At 43.4% G+C, this 21318-nt stretch overlaps 2 protein-coding genes across 8 annotated transcripts in view; one reads left to right on the top strand and one right to left on the bottom strand.

Annotated features, from left to right (window-relative positions):
* Positions 1 to 272: 272 nt before the first annotated feature.
* On the top strand, positions 273 to 7013 carry PSMD6 (proteasome 26S subunit, non-ATPase 6). Its single transcript, XM_062008548.1, has 8 exons — positions 273 to 528; positions 1336 to 1541; positions 2085 to 2230; positions 3504 to 3723; positions 3825 to 3933; positions 5016 to 5184; positions 6505 to 6582; positions 6706 to 7013. The coding sequence occupies exons 1-8, from the start codon at positions 384 to 386 to the stop codon at positions 6800 to 6802; spliced, it is 1170 nt and encodes a 389-aa protein (XP_061864532.1). The 5' UTR covers positions 273 to 383; the 3' UTR covers positions 6803 to 7013.
* A 3675-nt stretch (positions 7014 to 10688) lies between these two features.
* Positions 10689 to 21318, bottom strand: part of ATXN7 (ataxin 7) — an 86821-nt gene continuing 76191 nt past the window's right edge. For all 7 annotated transcript variants that reach the window (XM_062007943.1, XM_062007948.1, XM_062007947.1 and 4 more), the window contains 6 exons: positions 21024 to 21106; positions 19115 to 19380; positions 18498 to 18696; positions 17392 to 17513; positions 16157 to 17114; positions 10689 to 14897 (listed from right to left, as the gene is read on the bottom strand). In XM_062007943.1, coding sequence (XP_061863927.1) covers positions 14880 to 14897; positions 16157 to 17114; positions 17392 to 17513; positions 18498 to 18696; positions 19115 to 19380; positions 21024 to 21106 — 1646 coding nt within the window. In that variant the 3' untranslated portion in view covers positions 10689 to 14879. The remainder of the gene's footprint in view (positions 14898 to 16156; positions 17115 to 17391; positions 17514 to 18497; positions 18697 to 19114; positions 19381 to 21023; positions 21107 to 21318) is intronic.

Genomic DNA, 21318 nt, shown 5'->3' with positions numbered 1-21318 from the left:
TGCCCCGCGCTCTCGCTGTCCCCGCTCGCACCCCGTGCCCCGCGCTCTCGCTGTCGCCGCTCGCAGCCCGTGCCCCGCACAGCCGCTGTCCCGGCTCGCAGCCCGTGCCCCGCGCTCTCTCTGTCCCCGCTCGCAGCCCGTGCCCCGCACAGCCGCTGTCCCCGCTCGCAGCCCGTGCCCCGCGCTCTCGCTGTCCCCGCTCGCAGCCCGTGCCCCAGCCCGTCGCAGACCTCCGTGCCGCCGGGGGGCGCTGCGAGGCGGAAGCGCGGTGCCGTTTCCGCCCGTCGCGGCTGAGTCACTGTGCCGCGCCGCCGTCCGCCGCAGCAGCCCCGTGCCGGGCCGAGCCGAATCGAGCCGGGCCCAGCCGAGCCGCTCCCCCCGCCATGCCGCTGGAGAACCTGGAGGAGGAGGGGCTGCCCAAGAACCCCGACCTCCGCATCGCCCAGCTGCGCTTCCTCCTCAGCCTCCGGCCCCGCGCGCCCGACCCCGCCGCGCGCGACGAGCTGATGGCGGCCGTGCGGCTGCACAGTGAGTGCGGGGGGGGGCCGGGCGGGAGCGGGGCGCACAGCCCGGCTGTCCGGGAGAAGGGGGAGCGGGGCGCACAGCCCGGGTGTCCCGGAGAAGGGGGAGCGGGGCGCACAGCCCGGGTGTTCCGGAGAAGGGGGAGCGGGGCGCACAGCCCGGGTGTTCCGGAGAAGGGGGAGCGGGGCGCACAGCCCGGGTGTTCCGGAGAAGGGGGAGCGGGGCGCACAGCCCGGGTGTTCCGGAGAAGGGGGAGCGGGGCGCACAGCCCGGGTGTCCGGGAGAAGGGGGAGCGAGGGGCACAGCCCGAGAGTAGCGGGGGGTGGGACACGGCCGTGCAGTTCCCACTGGTGGCATCCTGCGGGTGTTGTTAAACGCAGGAGTTGAGTGCAGGGGGCCACTGTGCTCGTACTCTGTCGGTACTGTTTACCTGCACCTCGCAAATGACACTTGTCACAGGCTTGGAGGCTGCAAACTTTGCCTTTCACTTGAAACTCACACTGTGCAAACCCTCTGTCCTGGCCCCAGGAAGCTGCTGTCCTGCCCCTGACAGGCAGGCAAAGCCTGGGCTGTTTCAACAGTAGCAAGGGGAGAGCTGTAGAGAGAGCAGTGATAGGAAAGAGTCTGCAAAACGATGCACAAGAGACCAGGCCTGAAACACTGGCTCTGTCCTGTCTGCGTTTCAGAGGTACCTGATGGCAGAGAGGGTGCAGCTGACAGTGACAGGCAGTGGTGGTGTCCTTCAGTGCTCGGCTCTAGACACACACGCGCTTGTTGCAGCAGCCGACAGAAGCTTTCCTGCTTGTCTTCCAGATATGGCTCCATATTATGAAGCTCTCTGCAAGTCTCTGGAGTGGCAGATAGACACAGACCTGTTAAACAAAATGAAGAAAGCCAACGAGGAGGAACTGAAACGTCTCGACAACGAGTTGGAAGACGCGGAAAAGATCTTGGGGGAGAGCGAAATCCGAGATGCAATGATGGCTAAAGCTGAGTACCTGTGCAGGATTGGGGACAAGGTTGGTTGATAGCAGAGGCTTTGCAGACTCCAAACCACTGCATGGTAGCCCTTGTAGCCAGGCAGCCTCTGAGGAGCGCTGGGTGACTTACAGGGCGTTTGCTCTGTGGCACAACTCAGACATGGGCGGGAGATCGGGGAGAGGGTGTTACTGAAAGTTAAATTACCCAGAAAAACCTCAAGTCTCCCTTGAAAGAAAACACTTTTCTCTTGAGAAGGGGAAAAGTTAGTTCCATTTGCAGAGGTTATTTCCCACTTCCCTTGTGTCTCAGGCTTTTCTGTGCTATTTATGTAGCGTGACTTACCTCCAAGTTACAGAGCAGATTTTCACAGGCCTGAGACGTCAATGACATGTGAGGATCAACTCTTGTAGCCTCACTGAAGCTTTGCTTTCCCAAGCTTATTCAGGGTGCATAACGTGAAAGCCCTGTGGGAACCTTAACAAAGCCACGCCTGTCAGAAGATGACAACATGTGTACTTAGGATGGGCATCTTGTGAGGTGCCTTTAAGGTTCTTACAGTAGCAAGTGCTGTGTCTCGTCAGGAGGGAGCTCTGACCGCCTTCCGCAAGACTTACGACAAAACAGTGGCGCTGGGGCACCGCCTGGATATTGTGTTCTACCTCCTGAGGATCGGCCTGTTCTACATGGACAACGACCTCATCACACGCAACATCGAGAAGGCAAAGAGGTACTGCCCGGGCTGCCAGAGGGCACCTCAGCTCCTCTGAGACAAACTGTAACACAGCGAGTTGAAGATAAATACCTTTTGTCAAGCAATGACTGAGAGACAGAATCAGAGTGATAGAGGGGTGTCATCAGTACTAGAGACCTTCCTAGTCCTGGAGGAGATAGAGAAACAAAGGGTAGTATTTTGTGTCAGCTGTTTTCTAGCAGATGACTGCTAGGCCTAGGGGTAATGGACACAAGCTGGAACATAAAAAGTGCCACTTAAACACAAAGAAAAACTTGTTTGCTGTTCTAGTGAGGGAGCCTGGCCCAAGCTGCCCAGGAGGGTATGGAGGCTCCTTCTCAGGAAGTTTCCAAACCCACCTGGACGCCTTCCTGTGTGACCTGATCAAGGGGAAGCAGCTTTAGCAGGGAGTTAGGGTGGATGAGTTCTAGGTCCTTTCCAACCCCTACCATTCTGTGATTCTGTGACTTGATTTTAATTTGTAGCCCACTCCCACTTTTCTGTTGTGTTGCTGTTAGAAGACAAGTACCTTTGGGTGGGATTAGATTGTATGACAAAGTGCAGTGCTGGATTGCCAGCTGAATCCAGCTGCTGCCAGTGTCACCCACCTGCCTCCATAAAGCACCAGCTTCTCTTCTAGAAGCAAGAGCCCAGTGTCAGCACAGGGTGCTTTGCAGCAGCTGTCCTTCCTGTGCTTCCACTGTGAGCTTCAGTGCCTCTGTGCTCCCAGCATTTTGAACTCCAGGGGTTCCTGTAGTGAGCCGCAGCTTTTAGGATCTTTGCTGGTGCAGACAGAGTCTTCCCAGTTACCATGTTCTATGGACAACGATGTTCTGCGTTGGCCTCTCAGCACATTTTGTCTCAACCTTGGCTCCTGCAACAGCCACATCAATTTTGTGTTGCTGTGATCCTTGAAAAGTGTCAACTTTTAACATTTTTCTATGCTGAACAGCTTTGATTTGAGCAGCATGGGCAGTGGAAATACATTGCCATGGCTGAGGCTGCCAGTACTGTTTACCTGCACATCTCAAAAAGACTGTTGTCACAGTTTTAGAGGCTGTAAACTTTTCCTTTCACTTGAAACTTGCATTGTGCAAACCATCTGTCCTGCTGTCCCAGGGAAGCTGCTTTCCTTCCCCTGACAGATGTGCAGAGCCCAGACTGTTTCAACAGGCTGTAACCTAAAATAAGTTATTCTTTAATCACAGGGTATCAGTTGATTTCCTGAACTCGTTTGGTGTCACTTACTAAATATTTCTTCTGTTTCAAGTCTAATAGAGGAAGGAGGAGACTGGGACAGGAGAAACCGCCTCAAGGTGTACCAGGGCCTCTACTGCGTGGCTATTCGAGATTTCAAACAAGCAGCAGAGCTCTTCCTGGATACAGTGTCAACGTTTACATCCTATGAACTTATGGATTACAAAACATTTGTAACTTACACTGTCTATGTCAGCATGATTGCATTAGATAGGCCTGACCTTAGGGAGAAGGTAAGGAAAGCAGGTGGAAACACGGTTTAAACAGACTCAACCTTTCTTTCAGCTGTTTATCTGAAGGGGCTGGTGTTTTACACATGTTTGTTTGCTTTCAGGTTATTAAGGGAGCAGAGATTCTGGAAGTGTTACACAGTTTGCCAGCTGTACGACAGTATCTCTTTTCTCTTTACGAGTGCCGTTACGCAGCCTTCTTCCAGTCGTTAGGTAAAGCTCTGCTTCGTCCTGCTCCACTACTGCAGACACTTCACTGATTTGTTCCACAGCTGTGGAGCAGCTACAGTCTAGAACTAGAGCTACTTGTGCATAGGGGGGGAAAAAAAGCTTTTTTTTGTTGTTTTTTAAACAGTGAACTAAAATTTGCTGCTGTTTGGTTTTTCAAACCACCCCCCAACCTTTGCACCCAGTGAGCTGTTGGAAAGGTCCCAGAAAAAGCATTTTGAAAGTGGCTATGGAGCACTGTTGTACCAGAGACAGGTCAGATGGAAAAGCTTTGGAAACTTCTGCTTTTGCAAGAAATTATAGGGCTTGTAGTCTAAAGGCCCTGAAATCTCAATCTGTAAAAGAAAGAACTTAGAAAGTTTTCATTGTGGTTGTCCCTTGGCTTTCTGCTGGAGTTTCTGTGAAGAGGGTGACACCCAAGAGAAGCTTTTCAGACAACTCTTGCCAGTTCTCAGCTGTTTGTTTCTTCTTGCTTTCCTTCTGTGAAACTTACAATACAAGCAAGCAAGATATTCAGAAAAAGCAATAAAGGATCCTTCATTCTGTGGAGGACCAAGCCTGATGAGATTAAAAGCTAAGGGCAGTATTTTTTCTATCACTGGCCTCATCAGTAGCTGAGAACTAAAACTATCAAGAGAAAAAAGTCCCCTCAGTCCCTAGAAATCCTTGTAATTGATTGAAGAGCTAGCACCAGAGTGTGAATCTTCCCTCCTCATCCAGCCTTGGGGAACGGGGTTCCTTCAGGCACTCAGATCCCAGGGCTGGCCTGTAGCAGAGCGGTTCCTGGTGGTAGAGAGGAGACAGCTCACAGCCTAGAGGAGGGTTCAGGGCCCACAAACAGGCTCTCCTGAGCTTTGCCACAATATTGTTTGCACGTTAACACTGCTTCTGGTTCTGGAGCTAATACAGATAATGTAAACTTACCTTTCATAGCCCAAAGTACGCAAGGCTACAACATAGCTATGTTCACACCAATCAACTGCAGTTGTGTGTTTACATACTGATATTTTACATTTCTGACAGATCACTGACTCATTCTCTGTCTTCTTGGGTTTATTTCTTTTCAGCTATTGTAGAGCAAGAGATGAAAAAAGATTGGCTGTTTGCACCTCACTACCGCTACTACGTCCGGGAAATGCGGATTCACGCCTACAGCCAGCTCCTGGAGTCCTACCGCTCCCTCACCTTGGGCTACATGGCAGAAGCCTTTGGGGTCAGCGTGGAATTCATAGATCAGTAAGTGACTGGGCTTTATTTAAGCTCATAAAGATCTCACTTGACACCTTCTATTTATTTATAGTGATCCCATCATGAATAAAAATCTTTGTTCTCCTTTCATTCTAAACGTGCCAAGTTATGTTCCTGTGGAAGGCCTTGGCTAAGTTTAAGTGAACTTTATGTTTCAGTAAAGAAAGTAATTTGACTGCAGTCTCTCATGACAACTCTTCCAGTACTTGTTTCACTCTAAATGCCATAGGAGGAACTAGTCTTTTATTAATAACTTTATGCTGCTACATCTGTGGACCTCCATGTGCTGTGAAACATCTTAGAGCATGACTCAGTTGACAACTGTGGGAAAAGTCAACTGTTAACAGCTTTGAGGATCCTCACATTACATGCCCTGCAAGTGTCCTCACCTGGTTTTGCTTGTTTTCTGGACAGGATCTGATGTTTTTCACTTAAATCAAACACCCTCCATGGTCTCAATTTGCAATTCTTTTCCAGTGTAAAACCAACAGGTTTAGATCACCATGAGAACAACCATGAAGCGAGAAATTGGCTTTTACTCTATGTACATGAAATGCTTTGTTTCAAATGCCTTCACAAGAGCCATTCTTCCTTCATAGACAACTTTCAGATGTTCTGACATAGAAAAGTATTTCAGAAATATGAATACTGCTGGAAGTGTTCAGAAATTCATTCATATGTTTCAAGAGAAACCAAATCCTATTTAATTCGAAGGTAAATGTTTTAAAGTCACACTAGTTCTTGTGCTTTCCAGTAATGTATCACTAGTTGGAACTCATCTTACTGGTGAATATTACACAGGGATATATTTTTCCACCATTAGTAATGTGGTATAGACCACTAATTGATTAAGCAAAATAATAATTATGATTAATAATATTAATAGTAGCTACTAGAGAGCAGAGAACTATTAAGAGACTTTCCTTATGAATTGACTGGCATGAAGATATTTACCTCAGGATGATCTCCAAATAGACATAGTACATGATTGCCGCCTTTCCAGCTGAAGAGTGGATGATGCTCAGCCAAGTGATCCATGTCACTAACTCCAGTATGACACTTTGGCCTGAGAAGAAAATACAAGGATGTTTTGTATTCCCATCACTACAATGATTATTCTTGTGTGTAACATCCCAGCCTTAACATGACGATGATGCACGTGGCACCTTATGAAAATACACAGGCTGTTGCTTTGGGAATACATTGTTGTGACACTTGTTTTGTAGTAGCAGGTTTGGTGCTGCTAAGTCTGACAGTCCTTGGTGAAACAGGACTTAACCAACTGGTGTGGTTTTTTTCTTTACTCAGGGAGCTCTCAAGATTTATTGCAGCTGGGCGATTACACTGCAAAATAGACAAAGTAAACGAGATTGTAGAGACTAACAGGTATGCTGACAATTCCCATAAATGCTTTTTGACAGCCCACTTGAATTCTGTACAGAAATGTAAGTGGCTTGGTGTAAAACATATTCTCTAAACCCTTTTTATTTTCCACCCTACAATTCCTAGGCCTGATAGCAAGAACTGGCAGTATCAAGAAACCATCAAGAAAGGAGATTTGCTGCTAAACAGAGTTCAGAAGCTTTCCAGAGTAATTAATATGTAATTTTTTTAATGCAAGGGAATGCAAGATTTAGCTGTTTAAAACATTTTGGAAGTAACCTATAAATATATTGTATAACTTGGTATACTGTAGGTTAAAAAAAACAACTAGAGAGAGGGGTAGTGTTTTTACTTTCCACTTCATTATGTAAACAATGTTCTGTTTTGGTGTATGGATCCTAGTTCATTTATTAAATGTATGATACAGTTGGTGATCTCGTGTAGTATGCTTTGTTTCTTTATGTTACTGCCTAGACAGTGTTCAGTGGTTCATAGCAAAGCAGGGTCAAGATCTGTGAACAGAGAGAACTGACAGTGATTCCGTGCTTGATTCAAATACAAAAGCTCAAAGGAATCAGTTGCATAATAGTAAAGTAGCCAAAAATGTTAGTTTGTGCACTGTCCAGACAGAACAAACTCTTGTTACCAGAGGGTTACAGCTTGAGGGAGAAGGAGTAAGGATACAGATGACTATGGTGAAGCAGTAACATAACCCCCAAAACTATAAGGACTGTAAGTTTGGCTACATCTGTAACATCTTGTTTGCTGGACAGGATCTGATGTTTTTCACTTAAACACCCCCCGTGGTCTCACTTTGTGATTCTTTCCTTGTGTAAAACCAATGGGTTTAGATCACGATGAGAACTACCACAAAGTGAGAAGTTAACCTTATGTACATGAAATGCCTTGTTTCAAATACCTTCACAAGAGTCATTCTTCCTTCATAGTTTCAGGTTTTCTCACATAGAAAAGCATTACAGCAGCCTCTCCTTTAAAGTGACATTTTTGCTAGCTGTTGAAAAGACAGTCAGCACGTGAGCAAAGCATTCCATTTGTCCTGCCTGCCTGCTAGATCTGCAGGAACGGGGGAAGATACTATCAGTGTGACACAACTGATCCCATACTGTTGGGGGTTCTGATTTCTTCCTCGCAGCTGCTGAGGACTGAATGTTTGAAGTAGGCTGCTGCCATACTGATGACACAGGGCTTCTGGCCGGAGCAGAGCCTGCAGCAGCAGCTGTTTACCCTGCTTGCTTGGCCTGAGGTTTCTTTTTTCCTCCCCAAGACAGTTCGTGCCTCAGTTCTGTTTACCATTTATTTACCAACTGTATCCAGCTGCACCCTCAGCATCCCCATGCTGGGGGGTGCAGGGCCAGGGCTGGGGCAGCAGGAGCTCCATGGGCTCCTCCTCTCACCAGTGCCTGAGGGTCCAGTCACATCTCTCAACTTTCTGACACTGCAAATACAACTTAACGATTTTTGGTATTCTTTGTCAACTCACTAGAAGCTGTTTTGGTTTTGGGTGGCTGGCTTTTTTTTCGCCTAAGAAGTAGCTATTTAGCTGGAGTTTAAAGATTTCCATTTCAGAAAGTACTGATTAGAAGAAAATTCACATCTTCCCTTTCTTTACAATAGTGGGAGTAATTAATAAAAGAGAATCCTAGGTTGTTTACCATGTGCCTAACCACCAGTTCTGTATTTTGGGTGTTGACACACATTTGAATTTCTGTCAAAGTTTTAAGTGATTTAGGCCAATATTCAGACTTTCCAGAGCTGCCCTAATCTCCCTCAGTTTTGCTAGATCTGCTCCATACCCAATAAAGTAGAGCTAGGTACAAAGACTTGCATTCTGGCTGCCTTTTGGTAACATGTTTTCCACCTACCAGGCATACAAATGTTACAGGAGACCATCGGTACTGCAGACACTATGGGTTGTAGGGATTTCATTTCTGCTGCACAGGTTAATTTTCCTTTCCAATGAATTTCTCCCTGAACTGGCCTTAATTAACTGTATCAAACAGCAATAAAAAATTATAAAGAAGTGTCTACTTTGTGAGGAAAATAAAAGTATCACTAAAGATTTTAGTGTGCTGTAAGATTATGTATAAAGCACAGCCACAGCAGCAATGAGCACTGCTCTCCTGGTAAAGCAGAAAAGCAATCTGGGTAGACAGTTTTTTGCCAAGCATAGGAAAGCTGAGGGGTGCAGGGTGGTGAGGCCTTCAGCTCATCAAAGGCATCATTTTTTCTATTCTGTCATTTTTAACTGCCTACTTCAATTTCCACATCAAATCAGAAGAGGATTTCTGCTTCCTTTAAACCCTGAAGTAACTTCAGTTACCTTTCACTGTCCCAGGGTCCTGCCAGTTCTGCCTTTGGTTGATTCCCCTCACAGTTTCCCTTTGTTTAACCCTGGTTGTGAGCAGTGCTCCAGACACAGCCCTTCATGCCTTAGTCTTGACACCTTTCCCTGGATTTATAGTTCACATGCCAAAGTTGTACATTCTCTCTCGTAATTCAAACTTGTACAGTTCCTTGAACTAATGCCATTCTCCAATTTCACTCTGGACTTCAGACAAGGCAGACAGAATTGGACACAGATTTTGAGATGCAGCCACACCAGCCTGCTGGGGCCAGATGCAGACGCTTTCCAGCCTGCTCTGCAGTGCAGTCACTGCCACTAAGCTGTGAAAATGCAGGAGGAAAGGATGGAAGATGGGTGTTGTAGGGTTTGTCAGTAAAGCTCTGCTGCAAAGTGGCTCAAATAGTTTGTGTGTGAACATTCTTTGCCAGGTTGTAGCCTTAGAGCCCAACTACCAGGAGAAGGCTGTCACCTTTGGCTTTGAAGGACATGTCCCTGGCTTCCATTTTATATGCAAAGGGCATTGATACACACACATGCACAAAACCATACAGGCAGAGAACCCCCAGCACGGGGAGGCTCATTGCAGGTGCTGGCAGGCTCAAACTCCCAACACCAAATCACTCTTCCCCAGTATAAACTGGAGCATTTTCCTAGGAGACAATCGATGACAGGAGTGAAATGGCTTTCTGCCTCCTTCAGGGAAGGGACTCTGCTCCAGCACCTGGTCAGAAGGCATTTCTCATGACAAAGCCCTTCACCGAACTGACTGAGTCACCGGGAGAGGACCTAACCCAGGAAGCCCCTCAGTACTGAGCACAGTGACAGGAGAGGGAGGACACTCAAACCTGCAGAGCTCCAAGTGACTCCAAGAGCTCAGGGTTCTATGGGATACACACACCTTTTATCCTCTTTCTTCACCTTAGCAGCTTGAGAGGTCACCAAACTCTGTTTCAAATGCAGTTAAATGCAGACTTAATCCTTCAGTTGTGAAGCAGAAACAGCTCAGTCAGGAACTTGCCTGAACGTGATAACAAGCGGAGTGCTCTGCTCAGTCCCACCAGCACAGCCAGCTCCAGGGCCAACACAGCCTGGCCCAGACCTTACAAAATGCTGCTGAAAAAGAAACATATTTGCAGAAAAGTGAGACAAAACATGAATCTTCAGCCAGTACAAAAGGTAAATGCAGAAATATTAGGGGTAGCTTCAGTAATACAGATCATTCTATAAAAAGACAAATCAGAATCTGCTTGTTGCCTGAACCCCTTTTGTATCCTGTAGCATTTATAACCAGGGAGGCTAAAGGAAGCCCTGCCATGGATGCAAATGTGAACTCTTGTCCCACTAACAGGAATTTTACTGGGTTTGCAAACCACTCCTCGGAAGTCAGCTACCACACACGAGTCCTGAGGCACACACAGAGAAAAGCCTCCCAGAGCATTTCACCTGCCGAGTTCACTCACTGCGCCTTTAAACTGCAAAAACATGGAACGGAATAAATGAAGGGAATCCGAGCGTTCAGCACACCGTGTCTGGGGCTGTATTCTACTCAGAAAATAACACAAAGCATCACCCTTGAGTAACAAACCATCCTTTGCTCAGGAAAGCCACCTCTGGCACCCCAGGGCGGGGGGTGAAGATCCGAGCCCCCCGGGCTGAGTGGGCAGCTGCTCCCGCTATACCGAGGTTACGGTGGCACAATCTGACCACGTCCAACTCTGTGAAATCAGCTCACGTAGGCACCGAATCAGATAATGTTTTCCTTTAATGGTGAATGATTTTATAATGAAGCAGAAACATATAGTGTATTCCATGCAACCAACCTCATTTATTGAAAAGTCCTAATTTTATTGCCTTGTTTAGTAACATGTTTGTTCAACAAACTAATCTTTGTCATGAAGCAAAGCACAACTTTTTCTTATAAATAGTATAAATTATTTTATTTACAGAAACTTGTTACAAAACAAATAGACTATATATTTATTTTTCTTTTAAATATCCAAAGTAATTTTTCTATCCCATGACATTTGTTCATGTACTATACAGCAGCCAACACAGAGTTCAGCTGATCAGATGCTCTTGATTATGTATACAAATTATCAAACTATTCACACATTTTACACAGGAGATTGCTTTTAGAACCAGGCTCAACACCGAGCAAGATGCTTTCAAGGCCTACATTCACATTGACATTATGTAGTGCTCATTTAAAATTACCTTTAAAACCTAAAATATCTTGCACAAAAGGTAAAAATGATTATTTTCTGCTGAGCAGTGAAACATTTAAGAATCTTTCTAAGCCCAATTCCCTCCTCCAGGACAGAACGAGTGAAAGACGAGAGAGATTCCTTGGCAAGAGAACTCTTACAGGAAGACAACTGCCTTAGAAAGGTCATTTGGAAATCACATCTTTATTATTCAAATGGTTTAAAGAGGTACTTACTCGGGGGGTTTTGTTTTGTTTTCCTGGGAATACCAACTAATTTGAGCATTTTAGAAATCATTTCATTTATGAGTACTGCCCTCCCTCCCTCCCCAAAATGAGACAATTAAATACACTGCTGGTTAAAACTGTTTTTCAAACCCTTAAGACGAGTTAGCACTGGGATTGTTCCAACACGAGGTACGCCAATTAAAAAGATGTTACAAAAGTTACCGGCATCACTCGCTTTCTTTTGTCAACCCATCTCATTCATTTCAGAATAGATAGATATGTGTATATCTATACACACACACATATGTATCTGCACACAGAGAGGTGGAAAAAGCAAGCTCCGAAATTTCAACTGAACATTCAAGTCTTTTAAGGAGAAGCTGTCTAAACAGTCCAAGCTTAAAACTAGTTATATCAGGCACTTTCAGTTTTTCCGTTTAAGTTTTGAACCACATGAGACCCACGCGACTGCGCACGCACACTAACACCAAAGAAAGAGAGGAGAGAGAGAGAGAGAGAGAAGCAGTGTGTCACTGAACGGAACAGGAGTCTCCTGGGAATCAGGCAACTGAGAAGCAATGCCAGACCGAGCGCTTCGGCTCTCGGCCCCGTGGCAGAACCCGACCGGTCTGTCCACTCCCGAGACGTGAAAAGGGACACGGCTTTCACAAAAACAGAGGCATCCCTTAAGTTGCAAAGTAGGCATGTTAGCTATTGGCTTGGCAGTGAACCACTTCAAATTATAAAAAGGTATTTGCTTTTTTTCCTCTTTTTTTTCACCTTTTTTTTTTAATTAATTAATAAATAAATACTAGATGATCTCAATTGTACCAAAACTGGATATAAGAAAAAAAGACCTGTGCAAAAATACATATTTAAATATGTACAATCAATTAACAAAATATGTCTTCTGAAATAGGGATACTTCAATATTTATAATAGAACAAGAAATTCCAAAATAAAGATACAAAAGTATGCTTTTTTTTTTCTTCTTGTATAATTCTTTGTTCATCATTGCAGCAATTTTTTAGGTTAAGAAAACTGCAGGAGTCATAACGAGAAGTTGGAAAGACTATAAAAACTGTATCTCTTAAATTAATACCAAAATCTGTCTAGAAACAACCCAGCCACTGCAAATTCGATTTTGCAAGGACAACTAATTTTAAGCTTCCTTAATTATTTACAGTAAGAACTATGTGACAATAAAAGCTTCAGGAACGGTGTTCTGCTTACAACCAAGATCCAAACCATGGTATCGAGGCAGGTCTATGCTCACGGGTGAGATGTTCTAACTGTGCTGGGATGGCTCACACCCAGGTGCGGGTGACTGCGGGCACTGGCTCGGTACGAGCAGCCACCGGGAATTCACTTTAAGGTGTGTGCACGCTATAGAAGGAACACAGATTTGCCATTATGGTTTCAGATCAACAGAACCTTACCAAAAAAGAAAAACAAGAAAAGAAAACTCAGAGGAGAGTTGGATCACAAACTCATTACTGATGGATCTTGCCAAATTTTCGTTTCCTTTACCTTTGAGTCAAATTGCACTTGTGACTGATGCTACCCTGCGGTGGGAGCGCTGCCCCAGGGACTCACTCCAGCAGAGCGTGGATTCCACTCCAAACGTGCCAGATTTAATACTCTTTGATTTCTCTTTGTGGCATTATCACTTTGGCTCTTTTTACATTAAACCAATTGCCGTTCCAACAATCCTTTCACAGGTCAATCCTTTTTGTTCCTGAAAAGCTGTCTCTTTTGTTGTTTTTTAAACTAAAGTTTGCATAAGTGTCTCTAGTACGTTGCTTTCTCAATGTGATCTTTCCTATCAATTCAAAGCTAAAGTGTCTGCATAGAGGCTTCACGTTGTGTCGCCGTATAACCATGATTCCGTAGCAAGTTCAGGTTAAACTGAAAGCATCGTTAGGTAAACAACTAAGCAACTGCTACTCAGCGTGGCTTTGGATTCCCTGATGTACTGCTTGCCACCAGAACTGGGGAGAAGGCTGGGCTACACAAACAATTGGACAGGCTCAGATTGTCTTTTCTCAGCAACAGCTGGTGCCCCTTTAAGGCAGAAAAACCCCCTGTCTTCTCCATTAAGGGATTTGTTTTGCTTCACTTTGCCCCTTCAATAAAAGTTTAGTCCATTTTGAGATTTTACCTGATGTTTAAAAACTTAAACACATCCAGACCAATCAAATCATAACGCAACAAAGCCCTTCAGTAGGTTTCTCTTTTGAGGTGTTTTGAAGCAAGACAAAAACATTTCATTAAAAAATGGCCTGGACTGTATCAAACTGTGTGAAGCCTGGGAAGGCATGGGGTGAGCACAAGGCACACGCCTGCGCTGCCCTGCCAACTGATGACAAATTGGCCTGTAGTCCAGAACCTGGAACAAAATAAAACCTCACAGAAGTGGTTGAAAGTGCTCTCGTTATACAAACGAGGCATAAAGAAACTGACTTTTGTGGGGTTTAGAGAATATTTAAATGCTTTAAATAGTTAAGTTTTTAAAAGGCTCTTTTTACCAGCCCAAAAGGCAAATCCAGCCTCATTTAACCAATAGGGCTGTTATTTTGCTTCAATAACAAAGGCCTATGGTATACAGCATGGGTCAATAAATCTCTTCTTTGGGCACAGAGTTGTAGAGGTTATTTGCCTTTGTTGGTTTGATGCTTGGGGATTTTTCTCAAACACAAAATTAATTTATTTCCCCTTCTGCAATGAAACCTGTTTCAGAAGAACAGCAAACAGGGCTTGTATCACACGAGTATTTTTAGACTTGTTTTCTGAGCAACAGCCTCAAACAAGTTTTTCTGGTCATTGTTGGGTTTGTTTTGTGGGTTTTTGTTTAAACTCCTGATAGCTTCTTATCCCAAATTACTTGCAAAAGGCTGGGCAAAACACAGACAACATGTTTTGTTGGGTTTTTTTTTCTTTGAATTGTGCTATTTTTATATTCCATTAAAGGAACATTGCTATAAAAACACTAAAGCCATATTCCCTTCTTGAGGGCTTCTTTCCATTGTGCCTCACACATTTTTTTTTTCCCCCAAGTCATGGGGTCCTCTCCATTGAGGGTGTCTGTCTGGTCAGCTATCACCTACAAAAGACACCATCAGTATAAAAATAAGTCCACAGTAACGTTTATTTCCCCCCAGAAAACATTCGTTTGCCCAGCCGATCTATGTCAAATAGTGGCAAGATGATGTACTCCTGTAAGTAAAAATCTCACAGATTTGTAGCAAACAGTCCAGACCACCATTAACACTGATAAGAGCAATTATGTGGCTGAACTTCATCCAGTGTCCATTTCTAGTATATTCGCTGCTACAGACATGGCTTCAGGGAAATTCCTTAAGTGACAGTCCAGTAGATTTCCACACCTGAGGACCATGGGAAGTTGGGAAAACTCAAGGCATCTTGGAGTCCAGAAATCCAGATGGAGGTTTTGCTTGTAGTGAAAATTGTCCAGTTCGTTCCTCACCGTGGTGCATTCAGCTATCAGGGCCGTGCCTTTGGCTTTTGAGCAAGCAAAAGGAAGAGAAGGATGAGTGAACGAGGCTGTTATAGTACACGCCCTTAAAAGACATTTTCAAGGTAAGGAGAGTGCATTTTGGGGAGAATCAGCAGGCACAGCACAATACCACAAATGTGGGCGGCTTCTCCGAGACCTGGCAATTCTTAGGCTAAAGCTGTTGAAAGTTATGATGGTTTCAGACATGATTTCCTTCCTTAAGTCACTCAAATTACATTTCTCCTCCATTTCTATTGCACAGTTGAAATAGTAACTATTAGATAAGACCCAAAATCCATTCAGCTATTTGAATGCTTACTTTTTGTTACAGTAAACACAATGTAATGGTGAAAATCCTCTGTGGCTGAAACTGAAAACTGAGAAACCGTCCTGAAAAAAGCTCATACTGACCTCCTAGCTTGCCAGGCACACAGATTTCAGGTGACTACCAGCAGAGGAAATATATCTAGTTCTAAGGCTTCTCTCTGAAATTCATCTTCTACACTCTCCTTGAGATGTATCAAATTATTTTTACCCCTCCAAGTGATCCTCCAAGTCAATTGGAACAGTATTATGAATAAATCTGAGCTACCAGTTCCTAATTATGTCTCACTCTAACTTACCAAGAACCTTCTCCCCCAATACACTACTTTTGCAATGTGATTTGTCTAAAAACACAAAGCCTCAAACTATTTTTTAAATCGGAATCTTATGTATTATCCATGAGATCTGCTTCCTTTGTAGAAAATCAGTTCACTTTACTGACTAAAAAGGCTTCTATCTTATTTATAACATTTAATCTTGTTATTACTAAGAAGTTTGTCAATGACACCTTGGGATAATAGGCTTATTTTATCACAGTATCACAGTTCTGTTATCAGCATCACTATGTTCCACTTTGGAGACTTCCAGAGAAACAAGAAGTCAAGCTGAGTCATTCAGCTCATTTCCATGACTGGCTGGCAGGATTTACTTTTACAATTGTTTTTATAAATGTGATGACTGAATTTCATCTGAGAGCAATTCCCAGGCAATGTGTAAAGAACTTGTAACATCACATTTATGGTCATTTCCTTTTTTAAAAAAAGCTATACTTTATGTTTGTAAAAACCTTGTGTAGATGTATGATAAAGTCACTCAAAATGAATAGTGAACAAACATGAGAACTCTCTTCGCTTGAAGAGGATTTGGCTAGCTGACACACGTAATACAAACATGTGAAGAGGCATGTTTAAATTGGCTCAGTTCAAGACAAAATTCATACCTGATGAAAAAGAGAATTGTTCATCAGTCCTTGCGTCCCTGGGATTGCACCAGTGTGTTTTGCATGAACGTTGTTCACCGATGTCAATTTGGCAACTTTGTTTGCTTTGCTGCTGCTGCTGCTGCTGTTTATGCTGCTTGAACCAGGTGAGCACTTTCTTTTCTTTCCTATTAATTTGTCAAGGGAAGTATGTGAATGTGAAAAACTGCTATGGGAATTTACAGTCAGCTCGCTAGACTGATGAACAAAGGGCCCTAAGGAGAGCGTGGAGTCGCTGCTGTTCATCATCACACTCATTCTCTTTATCGATTCTGCAGGGCTTCCAGTCGGAGGGCCCCTCCCTGATTGGTCATGTTTGAGGCTAACAGAGTTAGCTTTGCTAGTCATACAGTTGAGGCCAACGCTGTGGGACGAAGCTGTCACCGATGGATGATAGGAGGTCCCAGAGTTTCCAGAGTTAACCACACAGTTTTTCCTAAAGGACTCTGTGGAATGAGAAGGTGCGAGCAGTGCGGAACTGTTTTTACGCTTCTTTCCTGAGCCGCCGCTGCTACTGACGCTGCCGGTGCTGTTACAGGTGCCACTGCCAGCAGAAGATTCCTTAGGTTTAAAAGATTTGCTGGATTTCATTTTCTGAGGTTTGCTGGGCATAGGTGAAGGTACAGAGGAAAGCACTGTAGGTGTTGAAGGGGACGAAGACACTTGTCTTGATTGCATACTGCAGACGGGATCCACTGCACCCAAAGTAGCAGGATTGGCATTTAGTGTCGTTCCATGTGATGGTACCGATTTATTATTCAGAGACACACAGGAAGGAGATACCAACGCTGGCGATGACATAACCGTGGTGGGCAAGAGGAAACCTGCTGCACTGACACCGTACTGCGAAGCAGGCGTCGAGTTTGTCCGATGTGGTGCACGAATGGATGCTGTGGTACTAGATGCTGGAGGAATTTTCCTGTAGGTGAACAGAAAAACAAATCAAAACCTACGTAGCTACCACTTGTCAGGATAATATCCAGTCTAGTAACGCGACATCAAAATCTCCTGAGGCTGATGAATACCACTCAAATATTTCAATAGTTAACTCTTGCAAAAAATCTTAGTGCTTAAGCACTGTCAACCTTTGATCTGATTAATCTGAACACAAGGTTGCTGTTCTTTAACTAGAACCACAGGCTTCGTGTATTTCTACAAATGCCAAGAAAAATGAGAGCTCTTTCACTTTTACTCACTTCCACATCTGTGAATTAAGATGCTTCTCCAACATGAAGTCAAGTGCACATCGAATGTGGTTCCACCGCTTGTCAAACACGTAATAACCTCTTCCAATTTGCCGACTACCAAATGTGCAAAACTGAAAAGACAGATTTTTACTGGCGTCTTCTGCTTTCACTAACAACTCTCCAAACAACAAAGCACTCATTTATTAATAAACACTGCTAAAGGAATATGATTTTAGATGTTTAAATCAAGGATAAAATAATACAAATGTCATTTTTTAAAATTTCTATGGTATAACAACTATTTTAAACTTTTGGCCTTGCTATAATGGGATTGTTTTCTTCCCAATTGACACTCCCATATTTAGGGCCAAAAGCAGTGATCAGATTTGAATCCCTCTCATTGAACAAGGAAGGACAATGGGGTGTTCACATATAAAAACATTCCATAAATATATATATATACCATCTGCTTGTGAGGAGCTATGGGATCATAGAATGGTAGGGGTTGGAACAGACCTTTAGAGATCATCTAGTCCAACCCCCCTGTAGAAGCAGGTTCACCTAGATCAGGTTGAATAGGAACGTGTCCAGGTGGGTCTTGAAGATCTCCAAGGAAGGAGCCTCACAACCCCTCTGGGCAGCCTGTTCCAATGCTCCATCTCCCTCACAGTCTTTTAAAAAAGGAGATAATTTGATACACAGGCTAGCCCACAAAGCTTGTGTTTTTAATTAGACTAAATAGATTTTGTCAAGATTTTAATATTAAAACTAACACATTGCAATCAATACCAAGATCTCACCAAAAAGGCACTGTTTACATGTCCTTATTCCAAAATCAGAGCCCTTTAGAACAGTTACTAATTTCACCTACAATATTTTGGCATTTTGATTTCTTTTGCACTGGGGAAGTGAGCTCCAAACCTATTTCTTTAGCACATTTACTTTGAAACTACAGTTAGACCTTCACTGCCTACTAGGCAAGAAATCTTCTTAAAATCTGGGGGAAAAACACCGATCACATGTCCAACAGAAATGCCCCTGTTAAACCCCCAGGTAACTTGTTTAAAGGTTCAGAGTCAGAGAGAGACCAAAGTTAACTTGGACTTCAAACGTACAGCGGCTGGTTGAGGATGATGACCTGAATAATGACAATCCAGTTTTTCAACAGGCTCTTCTTTTTCATCACATTCTCCCTCATCACTGGATAACCGAGATGCTGGCTCAGCGGCAGGCAAGGGAGGGTGCGGGAACTCGTGGACAGAAGGAGACTCACTAGGGGCATTTCCACTGTGCTGGGCTGGACAGCCTGGAGGCCTGGGCAAGGCAAGCAGCAGAGATGTTATTGAACTACGTGTAGGGAAACTTTCCAAGCTTAAGTGCTTGCTGTCACTGACAGAAGGAAATCTACATTAACAGATTGCTGTTATTTTCCAGAGTCTCCCAGGACACCAATCAAGAGGAAAGACAGGAGGTATGGTACCCCTGGAAAAACAGCATTACCCAATTTTTGCTGAATCACTTGCAGTGAGGCAAGTCAGCTTTTACTATTTCTAACACCAAACCCTCCTTGCTAGGAGGTACAGCTCAGCATGTAATTGCTAATTGCAGACAGTCACCAGGCCTTGAGCAAAAATACTGCTCTGTCCAACAGATCTGTATCGCTCTTTCAAAATCCACCTGATGAAGCTGCCAGTATTAATTTCATACCACTGGATCTGCAGATTTTCCTTACCTTGGAAGACTGGGGGGGTGAGGTTTGGGTTTATTAGGTAATAAAGGCTTTGTTTCTGTAAGAGTAACTCCATGAGAATTTTGGTGCAGCTCCTGGGAAGTTTTAGTAGGTGAGGGATGTGGTTCCCTGAGAGGGGGCATCTGCTGATGATGATCCGAATGTCGAAGAAGTTCCTTTTCCCTGGTTTTGCTTTTGTGCTCAGCTAATAACACATCAAATCGTTTTCTTCGACCCTGTACAGCCCTCCGCTGGGTTAAGGAATGTGTCTGCAAAACCATGAATGAATCATTAATCCCAGAGGCTATTAGATTTGTGGAAATCAAACACTCAAAACGCATGTCTAGAGCTCTAAAACAGAGAAAAGTCATCACACTCGTAGTTTAGTAAACAAATGGAAGAATGACTTTGAAAACCAACTTTAAGAATTCTTGATAGGTGATTATATCCCTGTCTGATACAAAAACAAACAGCAACTGAGTTAACAGGATTCTTTCAGGTTTCTTTCTAAAAAAGAAATTGCTGAAGTTCTTGAAAGGTTACAACTAGAATTGAAAACAATTTTATGTTGATATTTTAATTGCCAGGGAGTGCAAAACCAAAACCAGCGAAATATTTACTTTCACTTATGAAAACATTTAACACAATAATGTTTAAAATCAGACTTCTAGGGGGACACATGGAAAATATTTATAACTTTGCTTCTTTCTATACACTAATACACTCCCTGAAAACTAGTTATCAAATAGATATGAAGGAATGTAGAAAAGTGCAGCAGAATCCACAGTCAAACGGAACCCAAAGTCCTCTGAATGTCCTGATGCTGCACATCTTCCTGTGTGTATACACAGCACAGTTCTAGGTCAAGCGAAACAGGTAGTTATTTTTTGAATCGTTGAAGTCACATGCAACATCTTTTTTTCACGTGGCATAAAAGGCTTCATTGGGTTCATTTTAATAGGTAAAAATTATTACCATCATAATTCAGACAAATAGCATCCCTCAACAGATTTTATTAGTGGATATAATATAAGGAATGGCTAAGAAACATTTTTATTTTCTCTTTTACACTTTTGACTTGCCTAGTTAAATCTTATTGCTTTTCTCTACTCTTATTAGCAAAACAATTGCCTTCTCCCTGTAATTCCAAAAGGGCAATGTGTTCAAGTTCAGTTCCTTGGGGTTGTTAGGAACAGCTTCATTTACCTTTGTTCTGTAGGTGGTTTATTTACCACATGCTTCCCCTACTGATAGTTTAGCTGCTTTGCAGGAAAGCAGCTAATATTACACAATTGCAGGTGATGGGAACTTTTGGCTCCTCAGGACTAAATGATGTCCCCATCTCCCAAAATTTTGGAGCCAGAGGACACATTTCATCTGACTGAAAGTTTTTACAGATTGCTTAGTTTAGAGTTTGACCTTTAGGCATACTGTGTGGCTTTTTCAGAAGACTCATTTCTGAGCTGGCTGCAGTCACACATCAGGCAGAATTAGCATTTACACAAATCCCTCCTACATATCTGCTGCTGACTCTGCTGGGGGAAGGGAGGGAGTAGGACAGGGGAGGGGCTTGATTTATTGAAATCCTCCATAAACAAATAATACTTTTAATGCATACAAGGAAATTTATAATCGTGATGCTGGCCCTCTACTACCTACATGTGGAGTAACACCATCTGTCCCGTGTCAACATCCATATTTAAATGGTTTATGTTGGTAAAAAATACAAGTCTCCAGGTTATTTTAAGAAATATGTTTTCAAATAAATAATTAACAAAAGAATTCCTTCTTGGTTCTGGTCAATATGTTTTGAGGTACTATTATTACAGTAAAAATCTGTAGTTTTCTGTCATATTCCTCAGGTAACTGAATCAAAACTTTACATGATGTTATTCTGATTAAGATGGCCTACCTTGCATGTCAAAGACCTAGTACAAGGTTTCCTGGTTTCCACATCAATGACACCACAGTATATATCAGGATCAAATTCTCTCTCTGTCAATGGTACACAGCATTGAAGAGTTATCAAAAGACATTTTGAAATACCAACATTTATTTTCATTATAAAAATTAACCATATTAGAAACTGTTTTCAAATGTAACACAGGCAAATGTACAAATACAAATGCACAATAAGACTGTACAAATTACTTTCCACACTCTCAGCAAGCTTATGGTGTGCTGAAATATCAAGTCTATGAAGAGAA

This window comes from Colius striatus, chromosome 15 (genome assembly GCF_028858725.1).
Source record: "Colius striatus isolate bColStr4 chromosome 15, bColStr4.1.hap1, whole genome shotgun sequence".
Taxonomy (NCBI): domain Eukaryota; kingdom Metazoa; phylum Chordata; class Aves; order Coliiformes; family Coliidae; genus Colius; species Colius striatus.
The sequence above is the reverse complement of the archived record's forward strand: the minus strand, read 5'-3'. Positions and strand labels throughout refer to the sequence as shown.

Coding starts and splice junctions, on each gene's coding strand:
- PSMD6 (XM_062008548.1), top strand. CDS start 384: ATGCCGCTGGAGAACCTGGAGGAGGAGGGGCTGCCCAAGAACCCCGAC. Junction 2,231..3,503: donor AACATCGAGAAGGCAAAGAG/GTACTGCCCGGG, acceptor TTCTGTTTCAAG/TCTAATAGAGGAAGGAGGAG. Junction 5,185..6,504: donor AGCGTGGAATTCATAGATCA/GTAAGTGACTGG, acceptor TTCTTTACTCAG/GGAGCTCTCAAGATTTATTG.